The 23,560-nt window shown below is 44.2% G+C and overlaps 2 protein-coding genes across 12 annotated transcripts in view; one reads left to right on the plus strand and one right to left on the minus strand.

The window, feature by feature from the left end:
• On the minus strand, nt 1–8,877 carry LOC115177121 (dehydrodolichyl diphosphate synthase complex subunit DHDDS). Of its 2 annotated transcripts, none has more exons than XM_029737670.1 (9): nt 8,786–8,877; nt 5,059–5,139; nt 4,809–4,925; nt 4,410–4,552; nt 1,732–1,848; nt 1,359–1,460; nt 1,083–1,197; nt 690–797; nt 1–462 (listed from the first exon to the last, which is right to left on the minus strand). In XM_029737670.1, the coding sequence occupies exons 2-9, from the start codon at nt 5,119–5,121 to the stop codon at nt 220–222; spliced, it is 1,008 nt and encodes a 335-aa protein (XP_029593530.1). In that variant the 5' UTR covers nt 5,122–5,139; nt 8,786–8,877; the 3' UTR covers nt 1–219. The 2 variants fall into 2 exon arrangements, with proteins under 2 accessions (XP_029593530.1, XP_029593523.1); XM_029737663.1 differs by having other exon boundaries at nt 8,774–8,873.
• The window catches only part of LOC115177084 (protein argonaute-1), a 20,450-nt gene continuing 5,645 nt past the window's right edge, over nt 8,756–23,560 (plus strand). For 2 of the 10 annotated variants that reach the window (XM_029737608.1, XM_029737616.1), the window contains exons 1-12: nt 12,864–14,055; nt 15,159–15,279; nt 15,425–15,606; nt 16,173–16,309; nt 16,755–16,889; nt 17,548–17,635; nt 17,959–18,106; nt 18,238–18,357; nt 18,627–18,749; nt 21,222–21,385; nt 21,811–21,995; nt 23,353–23,512. In XM_029737608.1, the coding sequence (XP_029593468.1) occupies nt 13,640–14,055; nt 15,159–15,279; nt 15,425–15,606; nt 16,173–16,309; nt 16,755–16,889; nt 17,548–17,635; nt 17,959–18,106; nt 18,238–18,357; nt 18,627–18,749; nt 21,222–21,385; nt 21,811–21,995; nt 23,353–23,512 (1,979 nt within the window). In that variant the 5' untranslated portion in view covers nt 12,864–13,639. Of the gene's footprint in view, nt 9,752–12,862; nt 14,056–15,158; nt 15,280–15,424; nt 15,607–16,172; nt 16,310–16,754; nt 16,909–17,530; nt 17,636–17,958; nt 18,107–18,237; nt 18,358–18,626; nt 18,750–21,221; nt 21,386–21,810; nt 21,996–23,352; nt 23,513–23,560 lie in introns of those variants that run through there. The other 8 variants (XM_029737639.1, XM_029737648.1, XM_029737585.1 and 5 more) reach the window with 8 other exon arrangements.

Consider the following 23,560-nt stretch of genomic DNA (forward strand, 5'->3'; position numbering starts at 1 on the left):
ATTATTAGCTCTTTACCAGACTTATCTTTTTATTAGACTTTGATCAGACTTCTCTTTTAGAATACACACATAAATATCCCACATTCAGCCCCATAGGGGTAAAATCACTCATACAAAATAAGAAATTTAAAACCACTCAGCCCTTTAGGGAAGAGGAGGAGAGATGGGATTGCTCCCCCAATTCAAGATGGGAAGCATTATGTTCCCCTCATCCCCTCTTTATGCCAGAGCAGCTTGGCTGGTTAAGTCAGTAAGGAAGGAGTCTCTCTTGTGCTGGAGTGCACCAAGGAAGTCCTGAACACGTTCCTCTCGGCTGGCAGTGTAGTTGAGCAGTGCTTCCTGTCTCCTCTGGGCATCCAGGGGCTTTCCATTGCGGTGGTGCTGTAGGAGGTCTGCTACACAGGCCCGGTCTGCCTCATGCTGCTGTAGGGCCTGTCCTTCTCTGTGTTGATCTCTGGCTTTCTGCAGCATACACAGGGATCAGTCATTCAAGCAGATCAGTGTTCCATACAACACAGTAGTTTACTACAGGTTTTCAGATGATCCTTCTAATGAATTCTCACTCAATTCTGGAAATGCAACTTGAAATAATGTGGCAGAAGTGCACCCACGTTTAGAGATTGGGTAAATATCGTACGGTGGAATGTACTGTATGTGGGGGATGGATGAAGGAAAGAGAGAGATCATACCTGAAGAGGTCTGTGATTGAGCTGATACTGCAGAATGGCATCACACAGGTTCCAGAAGGAGTACTCTGGCCAGAGGACCGACTGGAACACTAAGCAGGAGTGGGACGTCTGCAGAATAGCACAGACCAAAAAAATATGACATTTCTGTCTGCAGCGTTCTATAAACATTTCACCCCACTGAATAATCCCCATGGGTAACACCAGACAGCCTACATTTACAAAGAATAAGTCACGAGGTAGTGGGGGAGGCAGCTAAACCAGAGGGTCCATTGTTTGTCACTGAAGTCACTGATCAGAAAGTAGGTCTTGTCCTTACCAAAGAAGATACTAGGCAAGAGGCTAAACTCATTAGCATTCAACGTTACGCTGGAAACAGTAAGGAGTTCTCCTTACCTGCCACAGCAGGAAGTCACTGAGTCGCACCTCTCCAGACGTGCGAATGAGCAGGTCAGGATTGGGAGAGTTACTGCTGTACAGACACCGACTCAGCAGGGCCTCCGACACATCACTGGACACAACAACCGAGACAAGACAATAGAAACGAGCAGAAAAACAATTCAGAAAACAAATCTAGATCTGTGATAATGCAAATTTAACAATTATATTTGAGAGGGCCATGAATGCACTCATGTAATATTCCTCTTCTGAATCTCTGTTGAAGTAGTTTACCTGGATTTGATAAGTCCCTGCTCTACACCCCAAGCCATCTCTCTGACGGCATTAGCGATTTCATGTCTTGAGGTGTAGGCAAAGCACACATTCAGAAAGCATCTGTTGGCAAAAGAGGGTGGGCCGTTAATAAATGAGTTATTACAGCTGTAAGAAGCCACTCCTGAAGAAATCTTAGATGACTGAACAGAAGCCCATGTGTTGTTTTATGCATAGAGAAATTGCATTGCATTATAAACAACTGCAGTCCAGCATCTGCAATAAACCTTGACGCATTTGTCAAAACTGCAATGTTTTTCAGATGGCTGCACACAAGCTCACAGCCACCTCAGAGAAGTGAGGAGCAGCAGGATGACGAGGTGGCGGTGCCTACTTGTTATGAGTCCTGGTGGCCACCACAGCCCGGGCTATATGCTGCTGCAGGTCCAGAGGCAGTAGAGTCAGGTCTCCCAACACCCGGATGCACACCCCATGCTTCTCCAGATTCTCCCTGGATTGGAATAGAGCAGACATGATCAAGTCAGGGTTTCCTTCAATTGCTGGCTTTTGGTTCCCCCCCAAAAACGAACAGATGATAAATAAAACTGTTGCTGGCCAAAATGACCCCATTGTAAAATAATTTATGGAAATACTCGTCTGTCTATAGGTCAATTAGCATAATTTTGTGGAATTAAATTGGTGTGTGTATTTTCGTTAGTCGTCATGTATCTTATTAATGCAACAACTACCACACGCACACAGCATAAAGAGACTATTTAGAGAGGGATGTCTCCTGCGACTACTCAGCTGGTTGCTGCATTGATAAGCCCATTCCTTGCGCAACAATTCTAAATGCAATCCAATGTAAAATATATATATATATATATATATATTTCTCAACTGATAATTGAAGCGCGCCTCCCATTCAGCATTTAAGTGCAGGCAACAGGATATCTGCGATTCAACATGTAAGCTGGAGGCAGTATGCATTTTGAAAACATAGTTAAATTGTTTGAACTCTGCATGTTTTACTTCATATTATGAGGCATGTCCCATTGGGCGGCGCACAATTGGCCCAGCGTCGTCCGGGTTCGGCCGTCATTGTAAATAAGAATTTGTATTTAACTGACTTGCCTAGTTAAATAAAGGTAAAAAATAAATAAAAATAAAAGATTGCTGCAATGTAGCCTATAGGCAAAATCCGACCATGGAAACGTGGAGGCAATTATTTTACAGGCAGCGTGTGATTTTCAAGTTTGGGGAAACTTACAATTTATCCAACCATTTCTACCAATTCAGATTTTTATATGCGCATTTTCGTTTAACAGTTTCATTTCAATAATAACATTTTCGTTTCTCAAAATCATTGTCACGTGGTTAATCATACAAATCTGAATTAAAATGATAAAACTCTAAGTTAAAATTCTACTAATGCGAGAGCACCAGCATCTGCCATATGGACACATTGATGATCCATTGGCAGCTAAAGAAATGAGCGCATTGAACTCATAGCCTATAACTTAGATGACAATTTAAGTAAAAATAGTCGACAAATAAAAACAGAAAATATGATACATTCAGGTTCTTTCAAATCACATTCATCGCTCTACTCAACCTCTCCTGCCCCCCTTTCTATCTTCTTGACTTGAGCTATAGTAAAGTGCAACATTTGTATCAAATCCATCAACTGGGTCTGGCCCGAAGCTTTTGCTAGTGAACTTGCAACATCTTATCAACTAGCCTATTCCAGGCCCTTAAGAGTTTCCCGCGCTAGTGAGACCGCTGTTTTTGCCTAAGGGAAAAGTGTTCAGGTATTTATGAAGTTTCAACTGGATATATGGGCTCATCCGATCATTATATTTTGCTATTTCACACCGACGCTTGGTGATTATCGAGGGGGAGATTGTAGGAAAGATTGTTTAAATAGCCTAATGTGAGGAACTATCGTTTTAGTAGTCTTTATTATCATTCGCAATGGATGTTAAAAAAATGATTTCGTTGACTTTCCTATATTTCCGTATTTACCCCCCCCCTTCTTGTCTCAACATTTTAAATTATACCCAAGACACTTATCTTCACACATATTTTAGATGCTTTTCATTGACAACCGCAACTAAATATTCAGCTAGGCCTATTACCACGCGCACTGCCCACATTGAATGAGTCCCAAATAGGCATAGGCCTACTAGCTTGTGATTTGAAACAATCCACTGCAATTTTTTAAAGAAGATAATGATCCTCAATTCTTCTGCGGCTAAGTCATGCTTTCTGGTGAAGTATTTTGAATGATTTTATAATTTCTGTATAGACAGGAGTAGTTATATAATTTTGGTATATTTATTTCAATTTACTTCCCTAGTCAAAGCTTCAGTATGTTAGCTGAGAGCTTCTCAAAAAGGTTAAATTCACCTTCCCTTATGCCATTTCCTGTTCTATTGGTTCAAACTTTATTTTGTTGTCCAGAAGCCAAAGGCACAATCATAGTCATTAACAACCCATCCTAGTTGTTGCATCTTTAGATCCCCCCTCTTTCCACAATATGTTTATGAGATTTTCATCTCTGTCGCATATGGAACCACTCTCGAGGTGCACTGTTTAGAATGGTGTTTTCCCACGAATTCCATTTAGGCAAATGTCTCAAAATTAAGTTTTATTGGCTGCTTCATTACAGGAGTTGCATGTTCTGTTAAGATGAATTACCATAATCTAAGCATGATTTCTGTTATTCTGAGTACCATGGGTGGATGCCCTAATGGTTTATGCACCCAATGCATATGGGTCCGGTAAATGTCTCAAATGGCCGGTGAATTTAAATCTTCCCGGTCACGTTGTCCGGCGCCAAGTGAAACCCTGGGCCAATTACTGAAACATCCTCATTGTCGAGATTTTAATTAAAGTATCTGTAAAACATCTGCCTTGAGCCCTTTTAGCTTTTCTCCCAGTCCCTCTGACTGTGGAAAGAAAACCCTTCATTTAGTAGGTAGCTATGCTGCTTCCTCCCCCACTCACTGGGACTCCCACACCTATGCATCTTTAATGGCAGCACTCTGGCTCCTCTGTTCTGACACTCACTGTTCTTCTAGCAGTCTGATGAACTTCTGCTTGGCCAGCTCCATTAGGCCGTCCACCTCGTCTTTAGACCGCTTGAAGTTCTCGATGCTGAAGGCGTACACTGTGACCTCATGGATGCTCAGGTTCAGGCACCAGCGTAGTGTCTAAAGGAAGGAGCCACCAAGGTTGATCATCAGTAAAGCCAACATAAGAGTAGTATGTATTCTTAATGTTTTTGGTGACAGCCCTATACAAATACATGTTATGATGGTAATGGTGAAGAATATGGTTGAAGTGCAGTTGCCTACCTGTGAATGCTCATGCAAAAAGGACGGTATGAATGAGAACAACTATGGTAGAAAGAACAATAACTACATCATGACATGATGGCATGACACCGATGTCCCCTGGGAACCTCACCTCTGCCAGTTTGTCAAAACCCTGTGTGTGTCCCTCCTGGCGCTCCACCTGACGCTTGCGGGCGTAGCGCCGGTTGCCGTCCATGATAAAGGCCACATGTTTGGGCATCGGGCCAGCCTGGGAGAGACCAAGGAGGGGGGGGGATGGATTCCATACCGATAGAACCATATTACATATCATAAAATGTGGTTGTGATTTAATTAATTCAAATATCCCCAGAAGGTGTGCATTTGCAAATAGATAGTCATACCTTCAGTATGTTGGCTGAGAGCTTCTCAATGAGGTTCAATTCACCTTCCCTTATCCACGACATATTTAAACTCTGACACCCCTGTGGAGAAGCATGCATTACATCTTACTACACATATTAGAGATGCATATAAACAGATGCCTATAAACAAGCAATTTATGAACAAGGTTAGCCGTTAGGCTTGTATGACAAATTCAGCAGTCCCCGGTTTGTGTAGCCATGGGCTGCATTAGACACAGTAGTGAGAGGTATGTAGCATAGTTACATATAGAGCATAGGCCTAGTTAAGTGGGGTGCATCAACAAACGTAACGGCAGTGCATTCATTGACAGTTAGTAGGATAAGGTCTTCAGAGGCCACTACTTTCTGGTCTTCTAGTCCACATACCAGACAAACAGGGAGGTCTGAAATGATTGACACCCTTGATAAAGCAGAGCAGAAATGACTGTAAAATAAATAATTCAAATCCTGAGCTATATTGTATGCTCCCAAAAAATTGGGAAATTATATAATTTTATACTAATACAATTGCTCAGAGAAAGATTTTGTTTAACAAGTAATATTTTTTTTCTCAATAAAGGTAGGGGTCAAAATGATTGACACCCCAGTTGTGAATACCTTTCAATACCTCAACTTGCGAGGATAAATGGCACGGAGCCCTTTTTGGAGAACACATTTGGAGGGATCTTAGACCATTCCTCCATACATAATCCCCCTCTCTCCACTGGGATTCTCTACCTCTAACCTTACTACAGGGGCTGAGTCACTGGCTTACTGGTGTTCTTCCATGACGTCCCTAGGAGGGGTGCGTCACTTGAGTGGGTTGAGTCACTGACGTGGTCTTCCTGTCTGGGTTGGCGCCCCCCCCCCCTTGGGTTGTGCCGTGGCGGAGATCTTTGTGGGCTATACTCGGCCATGTCTCAGGATGATAAGTTGGTGGGTGAAGATACCCCTCTAGTGGTGTGGGGGCTGTGCTTTGGCAAAATGGGTGGGGTTATATCCTGCCTGTTTGGCCCTGTCCGGGGGTATCATCGGATGGGGCCACAGTGTCTCCTGACCCCTCCTGTCTCAGCCTCCAGTATTTATGCTGCAGTAGTTTGTGTCGGGGGGCTAGGGTCAGTCTGTTATATCTGGAGTATTTCTCCTGTCTTATCCAGTGTCCTGTGTGAATTTAAGTATGCTCTCTAATTCTCTCTTTCTTTCTTTCTCTCTCTCAGAGGACCTGAGCCCTAGGACCATGCCTCAGGACTACCTGGCATGATGACTCCTTGCTGTCCCCAGTCCACCTGGCCGTGCTGCTGCTCCAGTTTCAACTGTTCTGCCTGCGGCTATGGAACCCTGACCTGTTCACCGGACGTGCTACCTGTCCCAGACCTGCTGTTTTCAACTCTCTAGAGACAGCAGGAGCGGTAGAGATACTCTCAATGATCGGCTATGAAAAGCCAACTGACATTTACTCGAGGTGCTGACTTGTTGCACCCTCGACAACTACTGTGATTATTATTATTTGACCATGCTGGTCATTTATGAACATTTCAACATCTTGGCCATGCTCTGTTATAATCTCCACCCGGCACAGCCAGAAGAGGACTGGCCACCCCTCATAGCCTGGTTCCTCTCTAGGTTTTGGCCTTTCTAGGGAGTTTTTCCTAGCCACTGTGCTTCTACACCTGCATTGCTTGCTGTTTGGGGTTTTAGGCTGGGTTTCTGTACAGCACTTTGAGATATCAGCTGATGTAAGAAGGGCTATATAAATACATTTTATTTGATTTGAATCCTTCCAGAGCTTTGATATCCTTTGTCTGCGCTTATGGACTGCCCTCTTCAATAGACCCCCACAGTGGAGATGTCATAATACCCATAAAACCTAGAGGTCAAACAGGGAAATGTTTCTGAGCAAAACGATTGGAACCATTTCCCTGTTTGACCGCTAGGTTTTGGGGAATTATGACTCATACTGTGGTACTCTATTCAAACCACAGGTTTTCAAATGGGGTTTAAGTCCGGAGACTGAGATGGCCATTGCAAAATATAGATTTTCTGGTCAATTAACCATTTCTTTGTGGATTTTGAAGTGTGGTTGGGGTTATTGTCTTGCTGGAAGATTCACTTGCAGCCAAGTTTTAACCTCCTGGCAGAGGCAACCAGGTTTTGTTGTTGACCTTAACAAGGAAGCAGTGGAAGCAAAATAGCCCCATAACAGCAAAGGTCCACCACCATATTTTACCGTAGGGGTTATTCTCTACTCATGTATTCTCATTTAGACACCAAACCCACCACTAGTGTGTGTGGCCAAAGAGCTCTATTTTCATTTCATCCAACAAATGTAAATGCCTCGAGTTTGCTAAACAGCACTGGCACTTGGATTGGAGCCGGTGCTTTGGTCCGATGACATGAACATAGAGCTATTTGGTCACACACACACCAGTGGTGGGTTTGGCGTAATGTTGTCATGATACCAGAATTTTGACTTCGATACCAGGTTTAGTATCATGATACTCGATACCATCGCGATACTTGCTACCAAAACGATACCACGGCAAAACAAGAAGGCATATTAGCCAAAGTCACAGAATGGCACTTGATCCAGACAGATCTTTTGAGTTCAATATCATTACATTTGATATTTTTCATTTCAATTTTTCAAAGACAGCCATGCATGCATTAATGCAGGGCACTCCAACCCTGTTCCTGGAGAGCTACCGTCCTGTGGGTTTTTGCTCCACCCTTAATCTAGCGCAAATTATTCTAATAATTAGCTGGTTGATAAGCTGAATCAGGTTAGTTGCAACTGATGTTGGACGGAAAACCTATAAGATGGTAGCTCTCCAGGAACAGGGTTGGAGAGCCCGGCATTAATGAATCAATGATAGATTGGTAAAGTCAAATTGATTGTATACTAACTACATAACAACATAATGGTCATCATTTATTTGAATTGTAAATCACAATTGATAAACTGGGTAAATCAAGATGTAGTCTAGGCCTATTCACAATACAGGTGAAGGCATATTCAATAGGAGTGTGTGCATGCATTGAGTTATTGAAGGTTAAGAGTTAGGTTAAAGGGTTAGGGGAAGGGTTTGCTAAAAGGGTTAAGGTTAGGCTTAGCTAATATGCAAAGTAGCTCAAAAGTAATAAGTAGCTGATAATTAGCTAAAAATGTCCATGATGAGATTCGAACACCCATCCACCTTGACCAACCACCCTGCTTTCGTTTCTTCCTATCTTATGTAACCATACCAAACATCATACTCATTTGAGTGTCCCGGATTCATGTCTAGTCTATGAGACCAGCCTGAGCTACTGGTATCTTTATTTTATAGCCATTTCTGCGGATCTTTATGGGTGTTAATGATTTCGGACCCCACTATCTGATTAGTTCTGATACATACGCCACTAGTCTACATGCATGCATGCATGCACAAACGGGATATATTTACCAAATAATATTCTGATAACTAGCTATATGAGTATGCATCTCTGATTCATGTGGATCAAGTCTTGGATAGCTACATAGTTATCATAGCTACTGTAGCTAGGTAGCTAACACAACTCAAGCAAACCGGACAGGGAGCGATAACCAATGATGAACACTGTTTGAAATGTACAAAGCAATTGCACCTTGCACTAAAATGGTCGATTTCATTCATATTGTTGAAAGAGATCATGAATTATCAACATTATGAGCCGTATTTTTACATATTTCACATACCTTCCAACTCACAGTTTAAGATGACGTCCCCTTCCTTATTCGACGGAGTGACGTTTTCAAAAGACCGACCACTTCCTCCTGGAACTGTTTGTACAGATTTCTCTGCATGTGGATTGACAGGAAAATGTTTCAGGTAAATTGGTGTTCTGGGGGTCGAATAGGATATTTAAACATTTACTGGATAGGTTTCAAATTGGACTCAGTGCTATCCGGGATCTTGGGACGTCCCTACTGAAGTGGAATTTAAAATAGGTAAGGGTTATGGGTTTCCCAAACTCCGTCCTGGGGACCCCGTTTTGCCCAAGCACTACACAGCTGATTCAAATTATCATCAAGCTTTGGTTGTTTGAATCAGCTGGGGAAAAACCCAAAATGTACACCCTTTGGTCCCCAGGACCGAGTTTAGGAAACATTGATAGGGAAGGGACGTCCCAAGAATTCCGGACAGCACTAACCATGTCCAGCTCAGCTGCTACGCCAAGATAACCCATACAGCAGCCTCCAGTAGAGGGCGACTACAACAACTCCTGTACAGAATGCAACATCATTCAAAGTCAAAGAAGAGGTTTCAGAATTCGGGGAGGGGGGGGACCCTTTTTTGTTCCACTGGAGAATCGTTCTTGAACGGTGAGCAGGAGCATAACAGACCGATAAGAAAGCATAGCGCCACGGTTAATGTTATCAGGCCAGGTAAAGAGAGGAAAGAAACCCGATGCAAGGTATCGCACAAGAGCCGTTCAGACAGCGATTCTCGGGTCATCAGACAGGCAGCTTTTGTCGTTACAACTCTGCGTGTCTGGGGTACTGGAAGGGGTGGGGAGTTAGCGAGTACGGAGAAGACTACACGCCGAGAGGAGGGGGCTGGAAGTCTGCAACTCTTCCAGCCTGAAAGGGCTGGCGCTGTGGCCGTAGAACCCTGGACTGTCTAGTGCCCGCGCGGTTAAGTGGATGGGATGGAGCCGGGACCGTCTGGCGCTGGTAGGTCTCTCTCTTTTCTCTGTCAAGGGTGGAATTTTTGCTTATCTTCAGCTATAGCAGCATATGGTAACATGCAATTGCCCATATTTTTGAATATCTGGTGCAGCATTCTCTTATGCTAGCTGGCTGGCTGAAAAACACGTCCATCACAACGGTTGTGGGTATTTTTCAACCATAGCTCGTGCAGTATACGACATTAGTTATCATAGCTAGAGACGGGTCTTTTGGTGCACTGAAAATGTCCAGGGTCAGGGGCGGGGGCAGGGGGGCCGTGGGAATCTCGGTCGTGAAGACACGAGGTAAAGCCCGCCTGCACCCCTCTCACTCACACACCCTAAATACTAGACTCTCTGTTTTGGCAGTCTGTCTTCAACATACATTTTTGGAACGATTAGAAAAGTGCACTAGTCCAAATAGAATTTCTTCACACCTAAATGAATACACAATGAACTAACTCAAGTCTATGTGAACACCACAATTAGTTATGTTTTTGAATACTGAAGTGAGTGGCTATTGGACAACCTCCTCACATTGTGATTAATAAATGCTATAGAAATTAAACCGCCATGGAACCTCCTGTGCCAACACTTTTACATCAAGGTCATTCCAATTTAATGTTCATATTGGGTAATGCTAGAGTTATTTACATGTTAGAAATTTAGCAGACACTTATCCAGAGCGACTTGCAGTTAATGTATTCATCTTAAAATAGCTAGGTGGGACATCCACATCTTAGTCATAGTAAGAACATTTTTCCTCGCTGAAGTAGTTATCAGCGAAGTCCGTGCTAGTAGGGGGGAAGTTAAGTGCCAGTGTTAGTTCACGAAAGGCAAGTTATGGCATATCAAAAAGCATGTGGTGTTTCACTTTTGTTACTTAGTTAAAGTGGCAAGACAGCCATACTACTCTAAATATTATGACGACCTGTGATATGACGCTGTGCTTTTAGTCTGGTCTGAAGTCCAGTCTGTGCATAATCAAATCTTTTAGCGACTCCCTAACCAAGTCTGAACTTGATCACCAACATAGACGATTTAGTGACCAATGGAATGCAAAAAGTTGATTTTCACAAAGATTGGTCCCCAGGTGTTAGTATTAATCACAGTTATGTTAGCTAAAATCCACTGTCATTCAAATGGATTAGGCCAATCGTTTGACAGCTTGTTGACACTTAAGTATGGAGTTGTTTGTTTTTAGAGAGGGGGAGGGGGACAAACAGCTAATGACCCCCAGACCTGCCCATCTCCCAGAAGTCTTCTTCTCTGACCAAAGCTACATGTTCTTTGTTGTGTATCTTTACGCAACTACATTGACTGACTGGCCTCCAGATATGGGACTAGTAGGATTTTACAGAACCTGTATAGGACTCCATTTACACATTAATATTAGTCAGTTAATCAGCAACACTTAAATGAAAATTCCACTGTCTTTTGGTATTTGTTTCATTAGTCCACTGTTGATCATATGATGCAAAACGCAGCATACTTTGACACTTTCTGTATTTTGAAAGTTCTATATCTAGAAAACTTGATTGATGACATGCAAAACATTTTGGGACTGTATCAACAGTGAAACAAATAGCAACATAGTTTGAGTGGTATTTTCCTTTAAAGGTCCAATGCAGCCGTTTGATCTCAATATCAAATCATGTCTGCGTAGCAATTAAGTACCTTACTGTGATTGTTTTCAATTAAAATGGTAAAAAAAACAAACTAAAATAGCTTCTTAGAAAATTGTAATTTCTCAAGCAAAAATGTTGCTAGGACTGTCTGAGAGAGGGGCCTAATTGGAGGAGCTTAATTGGAAGGATGTATAACCTGAAAAATAGCTGTTATTGGCAGAGAGAAGGACAAACTGTCTTTGTTATTGGCCTATTAGCTTATACCATCTGGTGATGTCACCAGGCAGTCCAAAAAACCCACCCAGCCAAACAAGTTGACATTTCAGGTGGTCTTTTCAAACAGCTCTTATACTAAAATGCATTATCATAATTTTCACCATATTTTTTTCAACCTCAGTGTGGAAATATATAAAAAAAAACAAGAAAATCATGTGTTTGACTGCACTGCCCCATTTAACACTGACTCTGTCCTCAAGACTAGAGTTAAGCTACTAGAATGTTTTATACCTGTACCTCAGGACAGCATTTCAATATTTATATAAACTTAAACCTATAAATAGTCAACTCTTAGCTATATCACAATTCCAGACCGCTATTAGACATGGCATCATCTCTAGTGATGTCAGCAGGGAATTGTGTGTGTAATTCCGTGTTTCACTGAAAAAGGAGCCTGGCCTAAACCAGACTCCAGGGAGAAACACACACAGTTGACATGGAAAGGGCCCCAATGCCAGGGAAAGACTGCTATTGTCTGGGGATGTGTAAACCCTGGCTCCACTTCTCACCATCTGCCTACACTGGGGTGGGGCGGGCTGCCGGTGTGTGTGTCAGTTTGTTTAGCCTACTCCGTGTCAAGACTCTTCAGACTTATGCCGTCGGTGTAACAAACACACCATCAGTAGAATCTACCTAGTCTTATGTGGTTTATCATGCCAGATTTGCCAGTCCATAGTTGGTTGCTTTTTCAAGGCCTAGTGAGCGTATACATCCTTGACTGACTGCTATGCTTGACTACAGGATTTCCAATGCTTGCCTTTTAAACCACAAGCTCTCCGCTCAGCTATAGGCCTCGCATGTGAGAGAGATTAATGACTGGGGAGGAGGCCGCTCGGACGTAATGTGGAAACACTAACGCTGCTTCAGGATGAAAAAGGCCAAGGTCCACACACACATACACACACACACACACACACACACACGCACTACCCCTCCACACACACACACGCACACTACCCCTCCACCCACCCACTGCCCCTCCAGGTTTCCTGATCTCCATGATAATGCCAGTGTTGCTGTGGAGTCTCCATGGTAAGCCTGGGAATGTTGGGGGGGACCCCTGTGTTTGTGTGTGGTAGTGGGGGCTCTCCCTCTCTCCCCAGCCCCCCTGTCTGTGTGATGGAGGAGGAGGGCAGCTGGGGTCTTTGTTGTGATTGTGAGAGGGCTGTTCTCTGGGGAAGCAGAGGTTAAGACATGGGCTGGACTGGACTGGTCTGGGCTGGGCCCCCTCTCAGGCAGGGAGGAAGGCAGGAGTCTCACATTTTACCAGGCCGATCTGAAGTCACACACCTCTTGAACTTCACCTACTTGTGTTCCTCACTGCAGTTTGTGTATTGTATTCACTCTCCACTCAATAACAAAGTTTCAAATGATGTTTGACAAGAGGCTAGCAGTAGCATTCATGTCAAACGAAAACATCTCAAATGCAGGCTTTTAGTCGTCTTCTGTGACCGTTGGATTGTGTGCCTATGCTACTGTCGCTAACTAGCTAAGGCACATTTGTGATCGTTCCATCTTATGTAGGCGGAGGTCATTTGATTATTTTCAATTCAAAATCCCACTAGAAGCCCTTGTGAGGCTAGCCTACTCCTCCGCTAGCAGTTTCTCACCCTGCCTGCGTGTTTAAGGAAATGTCTGTATCTTTCTTTCAGTGTCTGTCTGGCTTGGTGTATCCAGCATCGCCCTAATGTATTCTTTTTCTCTCTCTCTTACCCTTTAATTATCATTGAACCACCAACCACCCCTCTCCCTTCTCTTTCGTTCACACCCTCCTTCCTCTCACCCTAATCGCTTTGTTCCTCCTCCCCTCTCTCCCGCTATTCTCTCTCTCTCTCTCCACGTACCCCCATTCCTTCATTCATTATCCCCATATTTTGCCGCTCAACCTTTTCCTTCCTGTCCGTCTGTTGCCCTTTTCTTCCTCTCTACTTCTTCCCGTCTCTTCCTCTAACTCGTCATCCAACTTATGACCTCTCTCTGCCCTTCCTCACATGCCCATGGCCCCTCTCTCTGCCCGTCGTCCCATGCCCCCTCTCCCTGCCCGTCATCACATGCTCATGCCCCGTCTCCCTGCCCATCATCGCATGCCCATGCTCACTTTTCTTTCCTCATTACTCCATTTATTTCATCTCCCATACCCACATCCCTACCGTTTCTGCCCTTGCCTAAACTTCCGATACCCTTTCCCTAAATTGCCCATGTCTACCACTGCCCCTCCAGTGCCCATGGGGCCCTTCCCCCCACCTCTGCAGCAGGTGTTCCAGGCACCCCGCCGGCCGGGCATGGGCACTGTGGGCAAGCCCATCAAGCTGCTGGCCAACTACTTTGAGGTGGAGATCCCCAAGATGGACGTGTTCCACTACGAGGTGGACATCAAGCCTGACAAGTGTCCCCGACGGGTCAACAGGTAGAGTAACGTGTCACCCTACATAGTCTCATGTGCCAGGCCTCGTCCCCTGTGGGCAATATCCTGGGGATTGAGGTTACCCAACTCAACACCTTTCACCCAGGTGTCCCCAACTATAGGTGACGCAGTGGTCCACTTGATGGCTAACATTTTACCAATGTTTTTTAAGAACCACAGAATATGGACTGTAGAACTGAGCCGTAGTCAGAACTCGGAGGACCACACTCTATATAGAAGTGTTAGTCTGCAGAAGTCCAACAACTTCTCAAGGTGATTCAGAGAGACACTCACAGTTCATTAGTGCACCATGACAATGACTCTCTAGTCCAGTATCCACCATTACCTAGCCAGGATATAATTAACGGTCTTCAAGAGATCCCCATTGTAGGGTGGTCATCATTGGCCAATATATTCTAAACCCCGGACATTGGTTTCAATGTTTCGCCAATTGAGCCGCCTGCGTTTCTTTCCTCTGATTGATTTGACTGAGGATTTATTGCAGCCGTTGTACAACCTCATAAAGTGTAACTCAACCGTTTTATATCCAACAACAAAAAACTGGTCCCGGAAGAGAAGCTTCTCTCTCTTTCTCTCTCGTTTACTTGTTTAACAGAGAAGCTGAGTTAAATGTGTAGTTTTTACTTAGCATGATGAAAATGTACGAAGTACACACACACCGAACACACACGTCTTAGAGCTTCCTGCTTCGTTCTTACTTAGTAGGAGTTTTTTCAGACAAAGCGTCCATGCAGGCATGCGAAAGGTCAACCCAACATGACCTTTCCTTTTCAACCCGTCCACTCTACCCCCACACCATGTATTCAGAGGTGCTGGGGCCCCATGGCTGCCTCCCTTTGTCCTAGGGATTCCCCCACGACCATGAGACATCACCTCTCACCAGCTGTATCCTGCTTGATCCATAACCAATCGAATCGGGTCTTCCCTGCTCCCCAGAAAACACCCATCCTAAATCCAGATTTCTGATGTTGGGTTTAATTTGGAGCACTACATTTGTTGACAGATGGTAGTCTTTTGTGGTTTTGTCTCCTCTGGTGGTCATGATGGTGACCCTAGTGTGTTTGACTCTGTGTCGCCCCCTGCAGGGAAGTGGTGGAATACATGGTGCAGCACTTCAAGCCCCAGCTCTTTGGCGACAGGAAGCCAGTGTACGACGGCAAGAAGAATATCTATACGGTGCTAGCGCTTCCTATCGGAAGTGAGAAGGTAGGCATAAGGGAGAGAGAGAGTGTGTGTCCTATACATTTGAGCAAGTCCCTTTCTACTCCGGTCTATATCCGTTCCATCGCTGTATCCTGTAACCCATCGCCCCTCCACCTAAACTCTCCTCCATCGCTCTTTCTCCCTGAAGGTGGACTTTGAGGTGACTATCCCCGGGGAGGGGAAGGATCGTATCTTCAAGGTGTCTATCCGCTTCCTGGCCACTGTGTCATGGCGTCTGCTCCAGGAGACGCTGGTCAGCGGGCGCCTGCAGGTACCCCTGGACTCTGTCCAAGCCCTGGATGTGGCCATGCGCCACCTGGCCTCCATGAGGTACGGTACACTAAGCACACACGTGCGTGTGTTCACACACACACACACACACATACACACACACACACACACACACACTATGAAAGCAAGGGCAGAGAAGCTTGTGGCTAATTACAAAGCTAGGATCTATGATGCACAAACAGTCAAACACACACGCCATGGGACAACAGTCTGTGTGCGTGTTGTCTTCAAACTAATTGAAAGGCCTTGACGTGTGAATGTTTTGTTATTTTAGATTTTTTTCAAATCTCGAACAATAGCAAGACATTCCTGTCAAACTTGTTGAACAGCGATTTAGTTTTAGATTCTATTATATTTACATCTCTAGAGGAGATGAACAGATGCCTGATAGCTGAGAACTGTGTAAAGGTGTCACATGAACAAAATCTAATAATCAGTGACTTGGAGGCTTGATGAGATCACATACACAAGCTGTTGACTCATCCTATTGGGCTTATGTCTGCGACGCCTTATAGGTGACACAGAATTACTGGACATTGAATCATGCTGCGGTGCTGAGACTCAAATTTGAGTCATTCTCCATAAGGTCATCTTTTGTCTTCCAGGTACACTCCGGTGGGACGATCATTCTTCTCCCCACCGGAAGGATACTACCATCCCCTGGGTGGGGGGAGGGAAGTGTGGTTTGGTTTCCACCAGTCTGTGCGCCCCGCCATGTGGAAGATGATGCTAAATATTGATGGTGAGTCGGCTGAGTCCCACCAGGCAAGATCTACTCGAGGTTATGAAGTCACAGATCATAAAAAGTTGCATCTGCATGATGGTATGAAAATCTGATCTTAGGTATGCTCTTAAACTTACATTCACAGTGGTCTATGATTTAACATCTGCTTTGTGTGGTGTAAAAATTCACTGCAGATCAAATGCTTAGAAATGACTTCAGTCTATTGTATTGGGTTGTGTTCATTAGTCACCAAATGGAAGAAAACAGACAGGAACTAAGTGGATTTGTCCTATAAGAAACTCTCATTTTCCTTTTCCGCAGAAACATTTTCTTATATGTTTTCCCTTGCATGCCCTAGCGAACACAACCCAATGCTTAGGAATAACATAATCCTATACCACTGGGCTTCTGTCTCCGCTGCACTTCACTTCCATTCAGACTGAATGCATCTTTCTCCCTCTAGTGTCTGCCACGGCCTTCTACAAAGCCCAGCCGGTGATCGAATTCATGTGCGAAGTCCTGGACATCCGCAACATAGACGAGCAGCCCAAGACCCTGACCGACTCGCAGAGGGTCCGCTTCACCAAGGAGATCAAAGGTGGGCCGTTGAACAGTGAGTGAGTACCTTCCACACGCCATGCCGCCTGCCTCTCACCAATGCCCCCCCCCTCCCTCAGATGATCCCCTCACATCACCCCTCACTCCTTCTCCCATCACTCATTCCTTCCCCACTCACTCCTTCCTCAATCTCTCCACTCCTCCACCACTCACTTCACTCCTTATCTTCTCTTACTGACTCACTCACTCCTCCATTTCCTTTTCTCCACCTTCTTTTGACGTTCATCCTTCTCTCCATCTTGCCCTCTGTTATTTTCTACCCCAGTACTCTCCCCAGAATTTTTTCATAGTGTAAAGCTCATCTTCAGAAAGTAGAAATCCTCATCACCTCTGTCGACTCTATCCTCAATTCTGCATTCCTGAATTTCTATAAAACGGCGTGATTGAAAGGCAGTATTATACATTTTGGATGAGTTTTCATAAAGAAATACATTTGAAAGTCCACATGATGGCGCTAAAGAGTAAAAAGTGAAATACTGGTAGAGCAGTGCCTCTGTGCACACAGCCTATGGGGAGAACTCTGATGTCCTTCCCTTCTCCTCCACCCTCTCCCCATCTACGTCTGTCCCCGTGCCGTCACTACTGCTGGCTCTTATCTTTGTGTGTGTCTGTGCCCTGCTGTCGGTGGGCGTTACCAGGTCTGAAGGTGGAGGTGACTCACTGCGGTCAGATGAAGAGGAAGTACCGCGTCTGCAACGTCACGCGACGCCCCGCCAGCCACCAGACGTGAGTAGCGTCACACGGTTGACCCTACTGATGCTCCCCGGAGAACGGATGTTTTGGGTGGATGATATGTCTGAGATAATTCCAATAAAAGTCATGACCCATAAATCATCGGTGTCAGTTAGGATATTGGTCTTTGTGATTCTGAGTAAGGATATGTTCCATGACAAGGATGGATGTTTTCTATTATCCACCTTTTTTCTCGCATTTAGTGAAGACACCAGTGGTTTTCTAGAGGCACTTGCACCAATGTGAGGCATGTGGTGACTATTCTCAGGTCGCTGTGTTAGTCAGTTTTGACATCTTTATTGCACAATCCCTACCAGGTTTCCCCTGCAGCTTGAGAGCGGACAGACGGTAGAATGTACGGTGGCCCAGTACTTCAAGCAGAAGTACAATCTGCAGCTCAAGTATCCCCACCTGCCCTGCCTCCAGGTGGGCCAGGAGCAGAAGCACACCTACCTGCCCCTGGAGGTGAGAAATATTGGACCGCTGACTCTTCTAGAGTGAATACATTCAATTCAGTCCAGTTGCTTTATGTGTTTGAGAAGGAAATTCCTGCTTATATAATATGCTCAATGGTTTTTGGTTTTGTTTCGCTGCAGGTGTGTAACATAGTAGCAGGGCAGCGCTGCATCAAGAAACTGACAGATAATCAGACGTCCACTATGATCAAAGCCACGGCTCGCTCTGCACCTGACAGACAGGAGGAGATCAGCCGGCTGGTGAGTCAGTGGTGCCGCCTGGAGGCTGCAATGCGAAACTACCAGCTATGAGCATGAGAATTGGCATTAATGAATTGAACACAAGACCATCCAACACAGATTAACGCATACTACTACTACTACTACTACTAGACTTGAGGGAAAAGACAATACATAGTATATTACTTCCTATTATTCTCTCCACAGATGTGAATTGACAGCACAGCAGTGTGAATGTGACATGCGAGAATGTATAACATATCCTGTCTGTTGTCCCCGTCTATCCACAGATGAAAAATGCCAACTTTAACCTGGACCCGTACATCCAGGAGTTTGGGATCAAGGTGAAGGATGAGATGGCGGAGGTGACAGGAAGGGTGCTGCCTGCCCCCATCCTACAGTATGGAGGACGGGTAAGAGACATCGCGCTTATAGTACAGCCACATTAAGCATCCTTTCAATTGTGTGTACTTAGTGCAAAAAAATGTGTCCAGGAAAGTAAATGGAGGAGTAATTAATTTGCCTCTCGCATTGGGCTATGTTTTCTTTAGCACAATTTACTGTCCAGATTGTGTGTTTATACATACATACATACATACATACATACATACATACATACATACATACTGCTCAAAAAAATAAAGGGAACACTTAAACAACACAATGTAACTCCAAGTCAATCACACTTCTGTGAAATCAAACTGTCCACTTAGGAAGCAACACTGATTGACAGTACATTTCACATGCTGTTGTGCAAATGGAATAGACAACAGGTGGAAATTATAGGCAATTAGCAAGACACCCCCAATAAAGGAGTGGTTCTGCAGGTGGTGACCACAGACCACTTCTCAGTTCCTATGCTTCCTGGCTGATGTTTTGGTCACTTTTGAATGCTGGCGGTGCTTTCACTCTAGTGGTAGCATGAGACGGAGTCTACAACCCACACAAGTGGCTCAGGTAGTGCAGCTCATCCAGGATGGCACATCAATGCGAGCTGTGGCAAGAAGGTTTGCTGTGTCTGTCAGCGTAGTGTCCAGAGCATGGAGGCGCTACCAGGAGACAGGCCAAAGTGACCAAAACATCAGCCAGGAAGCATAGGAACTGAGAAGTGGTCTGTGGTCCCCACCTGCAGAACCACTCTTTTATTGGGGGTGTCTTGCTAATTGCCTATAATTTCCACCTGTTGTCTATTCCATTTGCACAACAGCATGTGAAATTTATTGTCAATCAGTGTTGCTTCCTAAGTGGACAGTTTGATTTCACAGAAGTGTGATTGACTTGGAGTTGCATTGTGTTGTTTAAGTGTTCCCTTTATTTTTTTGAGCAGTGTATATATATTACACACACAGCCCAATGCTATATATATATATATATATATATATATATATATATATATATATATCAGTAACAACAGGAGTAGCCCACAAAGCTACTCACCAGTGGGCTATAGAGTGGTGAGGAGGACTTCACTATTCATTTTCTGGATTCAGGTTCACTCGAACATAGTTTTAAGCTTTGTTTTACTTTTGTCGGTTCCTGCTAATTTCGGGATTGTATATCGATTCGCTCTCCTTAAATATTTGTCATCTGACATTCGTTTTGGTCTCTGAATTGTTTAATCAAACTTTTTGATGCCAGCGTCTGATACCAGGGTATTAAAACTGCAATTTATGTCCTGACTTAATCTAGTGTGCATGTGCGCCCAGCTATATCCTGCTGGCTAGCTGAGCTATGCTAGTTTTTGTCCTCATTGCCAAACTTCATAAGTACTGCACCCTCAACTTCAAAACTCCTTTGCTAGTTATACAATCATGTAACTAAGAAATTAGCTGAAAATGATTTGTTTTGTTGAATAGTCATGACTGGTTTGCACTATATGTCATAATAAGCTGTGGTGAAGAATGTCATTGCTACTTAACACTGATCCAAGTTCAGTTTTGAGATCTACCATCATTTACATTTAATCATTGGCGTAGGTTTAGCTGGATGTTTCTGACGGGTCTTGGAACTGTGACGAGGGGCAGCCTCTCCCCGCTTTGCTTGATGGGATATGTAGTGATTTTGCCAACACGGCCATGTACACAGTCTTGTACCCTTAATTAACCTCTTTTGGCTAGGGGGCAGTATTTTCACGTCCGGATGAAAAGCGTGCCCAGAGTAAACTGCCCGCTACTCAGGCCCAGAAGCTAGGCTATTATTAGTAGATTTGGATCGAAAGCACTCTGAAGTTTCTAAAACTGTTTGAATGATGTCTGTGAGTATAACAGAACTCATATGGCAGGCAAAAACCTGAGAAATCCAACCAGGAAGTGGGAAATCTGAGGTTTGTGGTTTTTCAAGTGATTGCCTATCCAATATCCAGTGTAGATGGGGTCAGATTGCACTTCCTAAGGCTTCCACGAGATGTCAAGAGTCTTTAGAAAGTTGTTTCAGGCTTCTATTGTGAAAGGGGAGAGAATAAGACCACTCACAGTAAGTGGCTCAGCTGAAAGCCATGAGTTGTTTATCGCGTTCGGCTGTGAGCGCGAGCTCCCTTTCCTTTCTAATGACAACGGAATTGTCCGGTTGGAATATTATTGAATATTTATGATAAAAACATCCTAAAGATTGTGATTAAAGTTAATTAAATCAGACTTTATTAGTTATAAGTAATCCAGGAACGTCACGAGTTAATTGACACGAGTCAACCCAAGAAAATAGCAACTCTACAGAGCACCAACGGCTACAATGAATGACTAAATTACTTCCGGACACAAAGGGTCCACAGAGTTCCTCCTCACCACTCTATATCAAACCAGGCTTCTGGCTTCAGAAGTCAGTCCCCACTACGGTAGTTGTGGATTTCACAGAGCGCAAACAGCCCTGACATTGATCTGGTTCTGAAGCTTTTGTCTCCCACCTGTTCCACCTCACAGAACCGGGCCATCGCCACGCCCAACCAGGGGGTGTGGGACATGAGGGGAAAGCAGTTCTACAACGGCATTGAGATCAAGGTGTGGGCCATCGCCTGCTTCGCCCCCCAGAAACAGTGTCGCGAGGAGGTGCTCAAGTAAGTACCCTGCTTGGAGTGGGGGGTAGTGTGGGAAGGGGCGTCTGAAGTGGATATCTTCAGGCATCGTATTAGAGATTCCTGTCAGAGTGCAACAGTATTTATATCTAAAGATAAAATATGTACTGTTCTTGGCTTTGCAATGTGGTTTTGTGTGTTAGAGTAGTGTTTATTTGTTTTACATTTAGAGCTTTACTTGCTGTGGCATGGGTCTTTGTTCATTAGTGCACACTACGGGGAAGCGTTCTGAAACATTTTGCAATTGGAAATGACCATTCCGTTGGAGAAGTCCAGATGGTACATCCCTGTTTCAGTCCATTGTCTTCCGTTTGGTGCTTAATAAACACAGTCCCGGGCCCAGCATACAGCACCACCATGTGAACCAGGTTTCTTTCCTAACAAAACATTTTCACCACTCTCCTCAGGAACTTCACAGACCAGCTGCGTAAGATCTCCAAGGATGCTGGGATGCCCATCCAGGGCCAGCCGTGTTTCTGTAAATACGCCCAGGGAGCCGACAGTGTGGAGCCCATGTTCAGGCACCTGAAGAACACCTACTCTGGACTGCAGCTCATCATCGTCATCCTGCCCGGAAAGACCCCCGTCTACGGTAAGATTGGCCTTATTCATGCTGAGTTTGAGTTTGTTTATTCTTGCTCACAGATAAAACTGAAGAAATGCAGAATTTACATTACTAATAATTGCAAACACTCATTTAAAATACATAATACGTGACATAAATAGAATATTGAACATTTTTCATAATGGAAATTTAAATATTAAAATGTGATTTAAAAAAAAAAATACAATTTTTGGGAGAACCATTTAAGAGCTAGAGTTTTTATATAGTCTGACAGCAGAGGGTAGAGTGGCGTTTTGCAGGCGGTTCATATGGGTGTTATACAGGACAGTTCGTGGCTGTTTCTCAGGAGCCTGGTGGTGCATTTACCTCTTTGGAGGGAGCAGGTCATTCATTGGATGGTCAAGAGTGTGCATGTCCTTCACCAGATGCACTGCAGCCTGCTCTCGCCTGCTGTGCAGTGAGGGGAGCTGTGGTTGGACTGCTCCACGTCTGGAGATGATTCTCAAGGCCCTCCTCTGCACCCTGTCGAGTTGCTGAATGATTTACTTACAAAATTCTCTAAGGTCAAATTGTTTAACCAAAATATCAGTTTACTTAACTTGCTTGACCACCACCCTTACAAAAATATATTTTATATAATGTATTATCTTTACCTTGACCTATTGCAGTAACCGAGATGTCTATGATACACTGAGTGTACAAAACATAGTGAACACCTGGTCTTTCCATGACATAGACTGACCAGGTCAATCCAGGTGAAAGCTATGATCCTTTATTGATAACACTTGTTAAATCCACTTCAATCAGTGTAGATGGAGAGGAGACCGGTTAAAGAAGGATTTTTAAACCTTGAGACAATTGAGACATGGATTGTGTATGTGTGCCATTCAGTGTGAATGGGCAAGACAAAAGAGTGCCTTTTGAACGGGGTAAGGTGTAGGTGCCAGGCGCATCAGTTTGTGTCAAGAACTGCAACGCTGCTGGGTTTTCCACGCTCAGAACTTTTTAAACTTTTATTTATTAACACGACCATTTAAAAAAACAAGCACACATAAAACTTGTAAAAGCCATACATGCACATGAGTAAAATAATCGAGGATAACACACAGTCTGGGACTTATTTCTGATGTGGTTCTCTTGAGACAAGATAGGTATGCAAGATCGAACACCGTATGACAGCGAGATAATAAAACGAAGAAGAACATTGATCTCATCATTGCAGTTACTTTCCCGTGTGTATCAAGAATGGTCCACCCCCGAAAAGACATCCAGCTAACTCGATATTAGGAAGGTGTTCTTAATGTTTTGTACTCCGCGTATAATAGCTTCAGTTTAGCATTTATGGATCTGTACTTAATTTCTGCCTGTTACTTGTCCTGTGTAGCGGAGGTGAAGAGGGTGGGAGATACTCTCCTAGGAATGGCCACTCAGTGTGTCCAGGTGAAGAACGTGGTGAAGACGTCCCCCCAGACCCTCTCCAACCTCTGCCTCAAGATCAATGTCAAGCTTGGGGGAATCAACAATATCCTGGTGCCCCACCAACGGTAAACTTTCACCAACTCTCTCCACTGGGTTGGGTTCATTATGGCACA

Source organism: Salmo trutta, chromosome 3, assembly GCF_901001165.1.
Source record: "Salmo trutta chromosome 3, fSalTru1.1, whole genome shotgun sequence".
NCBI lineage: Eukaryota > Metazoa > Chordata > Actinopteri > Salmoniformes > Salmonidae > Salmo > Salmo trutta.

Coding starts and splice junctions, on each gene's coding strand:
- LOC115177121 (XM_029737670.1), bottom strand. CDS start 5,121: ATGTCGTGGATAAGGGAAGGTGAATTGAACCTCATTGAGAAGCTCTCA. Junction 4,553..4,808: donor GTTTTGACAAACTGGCAGAG/GTGAGGTTCCCA, acceptor TCCTTCCTTTAG/ACACTACGCTGGTGCCTGAA. Junction 1,198..1,358: donor CAGGGACTTATCAAATCCAG/GTAAACTACTTC, acceptor TGTTGTGTCCAG/TGATGTGTCGGAGGCCCTGC.